At 39.7% G+C, this 11662-nt stretch overlaps 1 protein-coding gene across 1 annotated transcript in view; it reads right to left on the bottom strand.

Moving 5' to 3' along the window:
- The window catches only part of LOC105524313 (sulfotransferase 1C2-like), a 32011-nt gene that overhangs the window by 7661 nt on the left and 12688 nt on the right, over positions 1-11662 (bottom strand). The window contains exon 5 of the mRNA XM_011959508.1: positions 9020-9114. Within this exon, the coding sequence (XP_011814898.1) occupies positions 9020-9114 (95 nt within the window). The remainder of the gene's footprint in view (positions 1-9019; positions 9115-11662) is intronic.

Here is an 11662-nt window from a genome sequence, read left to right as displayed (position 1 = left end):
AGAACTCAGGATTAAGAAACTCACTCAAAACTGCACAACTACATGGAAACTGAACAACCTGCTCCTGAATGACTACTGGGTAAATAACAAAATAAAGGCAAAAATAAAGATGTTCTTTGAAACCAATGAGAACAAAAACACAATGTACCAGAATCTTGGACACATTTAAAGCAGTGTGTAGAGGGAAATTTATAGTACACTAAATGCCCATAAGATAAAGCAGGAGAGATATAATTCGACACCCTAACATCACAATTAAAAGAACTAGAGAAGCATGAGCAAACAAATTCAAAAGCTAACAGAAGACAAGAAATAACTAAGATCAGAGCGGAACTGAAGGAGATAGAGGCACAAAAAAACCCTTCAAAAAATCAATGAATCCAGGAGCTGGTTTATGAAAAGATCAACAAAATAGAAAGACCAATTGCAAGAGTAATAAAGAAGAAAAGAGAGAAGAATCAAATAGACGCAATAAAAAATGATAAAGGGTATATCACCACCAATCCCACAGAAATACAAACTACCGTCAGAGAATACTATAAACACAACTATGCAAATAAACTAGAAAATCTAGAAGAAATAGACAAATTCCCGGATACATACACCCTTCCAAGACTAAACCAGGAAGAAGGTGAATCTCTGAATAGACCAGTAACAGGTTCTGAAATTGAGGCAATAATTAATAGTCTACCAACCAAAAAAAGTCCAGGACCAGATGGATTCACTGCTGAATTCTACCAGAGGTACAAAGAGGAGCTGGCACTATTCCTTCTGAAACTATTTGACTAATGGAAAAAGAGGGAATCCTCCCTAACTCATTTTATGAGGCCAACATCATCCTGATACCAAAGCCTGGCAGAGACACAACAAAAAAAGAGAAGTCCAGGACCAGATGGATTCACTGCTGAATTCTACCAGAGGTACAAAGAGGAGCTGGCACTATTCCTCCTGAAACCATTTCAATCAATAGAAAAAGACGGAATGCTCCCTAATTCATTTTATGAAGCCAACATCATCCTGACACCAAAGCCTGGCAGAGACATTTTAGACCAATATCCCTGATGAACATTGATGCAAAAATCCTCAATAAAATACTGGCAAACCAAATCCAGCAGCACATCAAAAAGCTTATCCACCATGATCAAGTCGGCTTCATCCCTGGGATGCAAGGCTGGTTCCACATACGCAAATCGATGAATGTAATCCATCACATAAACAGAACCAATGACAAAAACCACATGATTATCTCAATAGATGCAGAAAAGGCCTTTGACAAAATTTAATAGCCTTTCGTGCTAAAATCTCTCAATAAACTAGGTATTGATGGAATGTATGTCAACATAATAAGAGCTATTTATGACAAACCCACAGCCAATATCATACTGAATGGGCAAAAACTGGAAGCATTCCCTTTGAAAACTGGCACAAGGATGCCCTCTCTCACCACTCCTATTCAACATAGTATGGGAAGTTCTGCCCAGGGCAATCAGGCAAGAGAAAGCAATAAATGGCATTCAAATAGGAAGAAAGGAAGTTAAATTGTCTCTGTTTGCAGATGACATGATTGTATATTTAGAAAACCCCATCATTTCAGCCCCCAAATCTCTTCACACTGATAGGCAACTTCAGCAAAGTCTCAGGATACAAAATCAATGTGCAAAAATCACAAGCATTCCTATACACGAATAACAGACAAACAGGGAGCCAAATCATGAGTGAACTCCCATTCACAATTGCTTCAAAGAGAATAAAATACCTAGGAATACAACTTACAAGGAATGTGAAGGACCTCTTCAAAGAGAACTAGAAACCACTGCTCAGCGAAATAAAAGAGGACACAAACAAATGGAAGAACATTCCATGCTGATGGATAGGAAGAACCAATCTCTTGAAAATGGCCTTATTGCCCAAAGTAATTTATAGATTCAGTGCTATCCCCATCAAACTACCACTGACTTTCTTCACAGAATTGGAAAAAAAACTACTTTAAACTTCATATGGAACTAAAAAAGAGCCTATATAGCCAAGACAATCCTTCACAAGAAGAACAAAGCTGGAGGCATCACACTACCTGACTTCAAACTTTACTACAAGGCTACAGTAACCAATACATCATGGTACTGGTACCAAAATAGATATATAGACCAATGGAACCTAACAGAGGGCTCAGAAATAACATCACACATCTACTACCATCTGATCTTTGACAAACTTGACACCCACAAGCAATGGGGAAAAGATTCCCTATTTAATAAATGCTGTTGGGGAAAATGGCTAGCCATATGCAGAAAACTGAAACTAGACCCCTTCCTTACACCTTACACAAAAATCAACTCAAGATGGATCAAAGACTTAAACATAAGACCTAGGACCATAAGAATCCTAGAAGAAAACCAGGCCAATACCATTCAGGATATAGGCATGGACAAAGCTTTCATATCTAAAACACCAAAAGCAATGACAACAAAAGCCAAAATTGGCACGTGGGATCTAATTAAACTAAAGAACTTCTGCACAGCAGAAGAAACTATCATCAGAGTGAGCAGGCAACCTACAGAATGGGAGAAAAATTTTGCAATCTATTGATCTGACAAAGGGCTAATATCCAGAATCTAAAAAGAACTTAAAAAAAATTTGTAAGAAAAAAGCAAACAACCCCATCAAAAAATGGGCAAAGGATATGAACAGATACTTCTCAAAAGAAGGCATTTATGCAGGCAACAGACATGAAAAAGTTCTCATCATCACTGGTCATTAGAGAAATGCAAATCAAAACCACAATGAGATACCATCTCGTGCCAGTTAGAATGGCCATCATTACAAAGTCAGGAAACAACAGATGCTGGAGAGGTTGTGGAAAAACAGGAACACTTTTACACTGTTGGTGGAAATGTAAATTAGTTCAACTACTGTGGAAGACAGTGTGGCGATTCCTCAAGGATCTAGAACTAGCAATCACATTACTGGGAATATACCCAAAGGATTATAAATCATTCTATGATAAATACACATGCATACATGTGTTTATTGTGGCACTATTCCAATAGCAAAGACTTGGAACTAACCCAAATGTCCATCAGTGACAGACTGGATTAAGAAAATGTGGCACATATACACTGTGGAATCCTATGCAGCCATAAAAAAGAATGAGTTCATGTCCTTTGCAGGGACATGGATAAAGCTGGAAACCATCATTCGCAGCAAACTATCACAAGATCAAAAAACCAAACACTGCATGTTCTCACTCATAAGTGGGAGTTGAACAATGAGAACACATGAGACACAGGGAGGGGATCATCACACACCAGGGCCTGTGGGTGTGGGGGGCTGGGGAGGGATAACATCAGGAGAAATACCTAATGTAGGTGATGGGTTGATGGGTGCAGCAAACCACCATGGTACATGTATTTCTATGTAACAAAACTGCATGTTCTGCATATGTAACCCAGAAGTTAAAGTATGATAATAATAAAAAAAGACAAAAGGGACAGTATACAATCATAAAAGGACTAGCCAAATAGGAAAATATTGCAAACCTAAATATATATGCACCTAACACTGGAGCTCCTAATTTTATAAAACAATCACTACTGGACCTGAGAAATGAGATAAATGGCAACACAATAGTAGCAGGGGACTTCGATACTCCACTGACAGCACTAGACAGGTCATCAAGACAGAAAATCAACAAACAATGGATTTAAACTATATCCTAGAACAAATGGACTTAACAGACATTTACAGGACATTCTATGCAACAACTGTGGAATATAAATTCTTTTTATCAGCACATGGAACATTCTCCAAGACAGATCTTGTAATAGGTCACAAAATAAGCCTCAATAAATTTAAGAAAACTGAAATCATACCAATCTCTCAGACCATAGTGGAATAAAACTGGAAATTAACTTCAAAAGGAATCTGCAAAGCTATACGAATACATGGAAATTAAATACTCTTTTCTTGAATGATCCTTGGGTCAACAATGAAATCAAGATGGAAATTAAAAAATTATTTGAATAAAATGATAATAGTGACACGACCAACCAAAACCTCTGGGATACAGCAAAAGTGGAGCTAAGAGGAAAGTTCATAGTATTAAATGCCTACATCAAAAAGTCTGAAAGAGCACAAATAGAAAATGTAAACTCACACCTCAAGGAACTAGAGAAAACAGAACAAACCAAATCCAAACCCAGGAGAAGAAAAGAAATGACCAAGATCAGGGCAGAACTAAATGAAATTAAAACAAAAAAGATAAATGAAACAAAAAGCTCATTCTTTTAAAAGATAAAATCAATAGACCATTAGTGAGATTAATCAAGAAAAGAGAGAAGATCAAAATAAGCTCAATTAGAAAATGGGAGATATTACAACCAATATCACAAAAATAAAAAGATCGTTTAAGACTACTATGAACACCTTTAAGCACACAAACTAGCAAACCTAGAAGAGCTGGATAAGTTCCTGGAAGTATATAACTCTCCTAGATTAAACCAGGAAGAAACAGAAACTCTGAGCAGACGAATAGGAAGTAGTGACATTGAAACAGTATAAAAAAATTGCCAACAAAAAAGTCCAGGAACAGATGAATTAAGAGCTGAATTCTATGAGACATTCAAAGAAGAATTGGCACCAATCTTATTGAAACTATTCGAAAGATAGAGGCAGTCCTCCCTAAATGATTCTGTGAAGCCAGTATTATCCTAATATAAAAATCAGGAAAGGACATAACAAAAAAATTACAGACCAATATCCCTGGTGAACATAGATGCAAAAATATTCAACAAAATACTAGCTAACTGAATCCCACAGCATATCAAAAAGATAATACACCATGATCAAGTGGGGTTCATACCAGGGAGGCAGAGCTGGTTTAGCACATGCAAGTGAATAAATGTGATATACCACATAAACAGAAGTAAAAACAAAAATCATACAATCATCTCAATAGATGCAGGAAAAGCCTTTGACAAAATCCACTACCCCTTTATGATCAAAACCCTCAGCAAAATCGGCATTGAAGGGACACACCTTAAGATAGTAAAAGCCATCTAGGACAAGCCCACAGCCAACGTTATACTGAATAGGGGAAAAGATGAAAGTATTTTTCCTGAGAACTGGAAGAAGATAAGGTTGCTCACTTTCACGACTTGTATTCAACATCGAACTGGAAGTCCTAGCCAGACAAGAGAAAGAAATAAAGGGCATCCAAATTGGTAAAGAGGAAGTCGAAATGTTGCTGTTTTCCAGTAACATGACTGCATACCTAGAAAACCCTAAAGACTCATCCAAAAAGCTCCTAGATCTGACGAATGAATTCAGTAAAGTTTCAGGATACAAAATCAATGTACACAAATTAGTAGCACTGCTATACACCAACAGTGACCAAGCTGAGAATCAAATCAAGAACTCAACCCCCTTTACAATAGCTGCAAAAAATGAAATACTTAGTAATATGCCTAATGAAAGAGGTGAAATATCTCTACAAGGAAAACTACAAAAAACTTCTGAAAGAAATCATAGATGACACAAACAAATAGAAGCACACCCCATGCTGATGGATGGGTAGGATCGATATTGTGAAAATGACCATACTGCCAAAAGCAATCTATAAATTCAATGCAATTCCCATCAAAATACCATCTTTTTTTTTTTTTTTTTTTGAGACGGAGTCTCGCTCTCGTCTAGGCTGGAGTGCAATGGCTTAATCTTGGCTCACCGCAACCTCCACCTCCTGGGTTCAAGTGATTCTCCTGCCTCAGCCTCTCGAGTAGCTGGGATTACAGGCATGTGCCACCATGGCCAGCTAATTTTGTATTTTTAGTAGAGATGGGGTTTCACCATGTTGACCAGGTTGGTCTTGAACTCCTGACCTGCCTCGGCCTCCCAAAGTGTTGGGATTATAGGCATGAGTGTCTGCACCCAACTGTCATTATTTTATACAGAACTAGAAAAAACAATTGTAAAACTTATATGGAACAAAAAAGGAGCTTGCATAGCCGAAGCAAGCCTAAGCAAAAAGAACATATCTGGAGGCATCACATTACCCAACTTTAAACTATACTACAAAGCTATAGTTACCAAAACAGCATAGTACTTGTATAAAAACAGGCACATAGACCAATGGAACAGAATAGAAAACCCAGAAATAAAGTGAAATACTTATAACCAACTAGCCTTTGACAAGGCAAACAAAAACATAAAGTGGGGAAAGGACTTCCTATTCAACAAATGGTGCTGGGATAATTGGCAAGCCACATATAGAAGAATGAAACTGGATTCTCATTTTTAACCTTACACAAAAATCAACTCAAGATGGATCAAAGACTTAAATCTAAGACCTGAAACCATAAAAATTCTAGAAGATAACACTGGAAAATCTCTTCTAGACATTGGCCTAGGCAAAGAGTTTATGGCCAAGACACCCCAGAAGCAAACACAACAAAAACAAAGATAAATAGATGGGAATTAATTAAACTGAAAAGCTTCTGCACAGCAAAAGTAATAATCAGCAGAGTTAACAGACAACCCACAGCATGGGAGAAAATATTAACAAACTATGCATCTAATACAGGAGTGATATCCAGAATTTACAAGGAACTCAAAGAAATCAACAAGAAGAAACAAATCCATCAAAAAGTGGTCTAAGGACATGAATAGACAATTCTCAAAATAAGATATACACATGGCCAACCAACATATGAAAATGCACATCACTAATTATCAGGGAAATGCAAATCAAAATCACAGTGTGATACCACCTTATTCCTGCAAGAATGACCATGATTAAAAAATTTAAAAATGATAGATGTTGGCATGGATATGGTAGAAAGGAAATAGTTTTACACTGCTGGTGTGAATGTAAACTAGTACAACCACTATGGAAGACAGTATGGGGAGTCCTTAAAGAACTAAAAGTAGAGCTACCACTTGATCCAGCAAACTAGTAAAACTCTACTGGGTATCTACCCAGAGGAAATGAAGTCATTATATGAAAAAGACACTTGCACATGCATGTTTATAACAGCACAATTTGCAACTGCAAAAATATGGAAAAGGCCTAAATACTTATCAACCAATGAGTGCATAAATGTGATGTATGTATCATGGAATACTACTCAGCTATAAACAGGAATGAAGTAATGGTATTCACAGCAACCTGGATGCAGTTGGAGACCATTATTCCTTTTTATTTATTTATTTATTTTTTGAGATGGAGTCTCACTCTGTTGCCCAGGCTGGAGTGCAGTGGCGTGATTTTGGCTCGCTGCAAGTTCCACCTCCCGGGGTTCACACTATTCTCCTGCCTCAGCTTCTTGAGTAGCTGGGACTACAGGCACCCACCACCATGCTTGGCTAATTTTTTGTATTTTTCGTAGAGATGAGGTTTCACAGTGCCAGCCAGGATGGTCTCAGTCTCCTGTCCTCGTGATCTGCCCGCCTCAGCCTCTGAAAGTGCTGGGATTACAGGTGTGGGCCACCGCCCCCGGCCTGGAGACCATTAGAAGTAACTCAGGAATGAAAAACCAAACATGGTGTGTTCTCACTTATAAGTGGGAGCTAAACTATGAGGATGCAAAGGCATAAGAATGATATAAAGGACTATGGGGACTTGGGCAGAAGTGTGGGATGAGGTGAGGGATAGAAGATTACACATTGGGTGCAGTGTACCTTGCTTGGGTAATGGGTGCACCAAAATCTCAGAAATCACACATAGAGAACTTATCCATGTAACTGAGCACACATGTTTCCCCAAAACTATTGAAATAATAATAGTAATAAGTAAATAAAAAAAGAAGGTACTTGGGAGAAGAGGTGGGTATCTTTCAAAATAAGCAAGCTGTATTTCCTCCTTCTGATTGGAGAAACAAAAATATATGGCATCCTCACTGCTCTGGCATGGCACAAAAGCAGCATGGTGCCTTTTTGTCTCTGTTACTGCTTTTGATGTCTCCTGACTCTACATCTGAGCTTATTTCTGACTGTGGGCCTCCTGGGAAGACCTCTTGGCACATAGACTCACAAAAGCCCCTTACTCTCTAAGTTCCCACCTCATCCAGAAGTGAAGGAGAGGGGTTCAGTTTGGTGTGAGAGTCACCTGGTTTGGAGATCTCCAGGCTCGCCTTGCAGGCCTCCTCTCTCCTCACTAGCAGTTCTGTCTCATGTCTGTCCTTCTTGCCTAGCTTGCCCAGCCCGTGCTGCTCCTTTGCTCCCTGGCACAGACATAGGGCTGGGGGAGGTGAGGGCTGTGCTAGCACCTACAAAGCTGTATAGAGCAAGGACAAACAGAAAGAGGAACTTTGACACTACCTGAATAGAAATACCTGAATAGATAGAAGGAAGGAAGCCAGGATTCTGTCTACCCAGAGGGGAAAGAGGAAATAGAAACCATGGTCAGTGAAGGACACAAGTTGGTTATTGAACCCAGTCCTAAATCAGGGCTTGGAGACCAGTCAGGAACACTGTGCCATAATTATTTATTTTACATAGAAACTTATGAGACAAATTTGAATCAGGAATTGCACATGCAAAAGATATTGCTGATGAGGATCTTTTGTTTAAAATGACAAAATTTTAGTATTTTAAGAAAGCATACAAATCAAATCAGCTATATTCTTCCTCACTAGTTCTTTCCTGTTAGGGTTCTTAATTCTTTTCCTCAGAAGTCAGAGCAAGTTATGGTGGGAGGTAGAGATTTTGGAAGGAGGAATCTAGAAACCTAGAGAGGAAGAAAACTGGCTCAACGTCTTCTATGCTTTTGGATGAGGTAGGAATCGACTCCAGAATGCAGTGAGACTGCAGGAGGAAACAGGCTGCCTACTATGGAAAACCATATATAAGGTATTTTGTGTGGAATTTTGTATGCTACATGGCAAGGTGGTTGGAGAAGTTGGAGTTGACATGCAAAATCTTTTGCATAGATGAACTTTCAAGTATGACTTGCCTTCTCTTCTATCATGGAGCTCTAACTCTGAGACAAAATACTGTGAAATTAAAATTCAAATATTATTCTTACTTTCATCATATCTTCATAGAAAAGATAAAGAATGGGGTGGCTGTCTTTCTTCTTCCACCAGCCTTTCACATGGTCGAACCAGGACCCCCATACCACTGAAAGAAAGACATATACATATTTGGGCCATGGGAAGCTGAGAGTAGAAAAACCCAGGGAAAAAAACTAAGCAGTTTCCATAAGATACAAATGGAAGATGTGATCAGGAGAACTTTCTTATCATACTTCCTGTCTCTGCTTCAGCACAACTTTTCTTCCTTTTGGAAGCTGGCAAGATTACTCTCTTAGTCTCCAGAACCTGTTAGGCTTGAATCTTAGCTTTGACCCTTAGAGCTGCATGACCCTGGGCAAGTTACTTAACCTCTCTGAGTCTGTGCTTTTTAAAAACAATCTTCTGAAAGGAGGTTAGTAATAGTAACTATCTTGTAAGGTAATGTTTGTATAAATGTATTCTGTAATATCTACTGTGTGCTCAGCACTGTCCTAGGTATTAGAGACAGAGCAGTGCACACAAGATAGGCAGAAAGCCCTGCTTCTGGAAGTACATTTTATGGGGGACACAAAAGAGATAGATGTGAAATATGCAGAATGGTAGAACACAGTGTGTGCTTAGCAAAACAAATAACCCGAATAACAAAACAAATAACCAGGGAAGGAGAGGGAAAACGTTGAGAGTACATAGGAGGCTGACAATTAGGTAGGCTGGTCAGAAGAAGGGATTATTGGGCACAACCCCGAAAAAAGGGAAAGGAGGAGCCCTGCTGGGCAGAGGGTACAGCCAAGGGAGGCACTGGGTAGGAGGTTCTGGGTGTGCCTGGGGGACCAGGACAGAGTGAGTGAGGCCAGCGGAGTGGGGAGAGATGCAAGAAGTGTGAGGCCTGGCCCTCTGGGCCTGTGCGATGCCCTGAGTACTCTGACTTTACTCTGAGTGAGATGAGATGGGATGCCAGTCGTGGGCTTTCGATAGAGGAGTTGCATGGTCTGACTTCCCTTTTAGTAGAATCTCTCTGGTTTATCTGTTGAGAGTAGAGTGTAGGTTGGCAAGGGCAAAAGTGGGGGCAGAGGCTGTTCCGTTCATCCGGGGAAAATCTGATGATACTTTGACCCAAACTAAGTCCAGAATCTGACCAATCCTCGCACTTCCGGAAGTGTGCAATCTAATCATGCTTAGCGTTGACAGATTTTCTTGTGGGGTTTTTCTTTCGGGGGCTGGATGGGGTATATGAGAAACAAAGAGGCTCAAGATAAGATCAAGATTTTAGGCCTGAGTAATTTAAGGGACAGAGTCACAATTAACAAGGAGAGGCTGAAGGAAAAGCAGGTTCTGGAGGAGAGGCAGGAGTTAAGATTTGGACACATGAAGTCTAAGATGCCCTGTAAACATCCCGGTGGAGATGTTGATAAGGCAGCTGGGTCTATGCACCTGGAGCCCATGACCAAGGCCAGGACTAGTGCAAATCTTGGAGTCATCAGCAGATAGGTGACATCTGAAACCACAAAGTGAGTGATATTGAGCAAGGAATGATGTAGGTAGAAGAGAGAAAGGGGCCAACTGTAGACATCTGGGAGATAAAGAGAAACCAGCAAAGGAGACTGGGAAGGAACAGAGACATAGGAGGAATGTCAGGGGAGGGTGGGGTCCTGGGAGCCAATAAGAAATCATTTCAAGGAAGAGAGAGTGTGACCAATTGCATTAGATGATGTTGATGGATTAAATGAGATGAGGACAGAGTATTAATCATTGGGTTTAGTGATGTGGAAGTCATGGTGACCCTGGCAGAACAGATTTGGTGGTGTTGGGAGAGAAACTGAGGATAATAGTGTAAGCCAGTGCTACAAGGTGTTTGCAGTAAATAGAGGGAAAGATGGGGGAGGTAACTGGGGTTGGGGAGGTAGGGTCAACAGAGTGGTTTTTAAATGCTATTTTATTTTAAGGTGGGAGAAATAATAGTATAGGCCAATGCTAAGACATATAAAAGCATTAGTCTGGTAGTGCCTAGGACACAGTATAATAGTAAGTGTCTGACACATAGTAGCTACTCAACAAAAGTCATTTGAAAATTTGAGTAAAAAATTCAGTAATATTTTCCCCTTTCTTCTATTATATTATCCCTTCTGCCAAAATTTGCCTTTCTTATGTTTCATTCACACAGTGTAAAGATTAGGTAGGATGTGTCTAAAAGTCTCTTTGATACTAGGATGTCTAAGAGCAGTTTGGTCCCACTCCCAGTGATAGCTTCCAATCATTAGGAAGTATCTATTCAACCCCTTTCTCTCTTCTGGCATGCAATGTAGTCATAGGGTGACCAGACATTCTATTCTGTATAGGGCTGTGTCAGTTTAATTACTGAGAATCATATGCTGCAGGAACCTGCTTAGGTCAAGGCAAGCTGTATGGGTAGATGACCGAGACATAGGGCCAGTCTATCTGCACTTTGGTAGAAAGCACTTGTGCTACTCCAGCTGGGTGAAATGCCTCAGCGTGGCACTCTCCCTCATAAATAGGGGGAGCTGCTATTGTTCTACTTCTTATTCTTGATTCCTTCTACCCATGTTCCATGATATTGGCCCTGAAGATGCTTCTTCAGGAATTTCTCTCTCTCTGTCTCTCTCTGTCTCTCTCTCTCTCTCTCTCTCTCTCTCTCT

The sequence above is a fragment of the Colobus angolensis genome, unplaced genomic scaffold, assembly GCF_000951035.1.
Source record: "Colobus angolensis palliatus isolate OR3802 unplaced genomic scaffold, Cang.pa_1.0 Scaffold498, whole genome shotgun sequence".
NCBI lineage: Eukaryota > Metazoa > Chordata > Mammalia > Primates > Cercopithecidae > Colobus > Colobus angolensis.
Note: the sequence above shows the minus strand (reverse complement) of the source record. Positions and strands in the feature narration are given on the sequence as shown.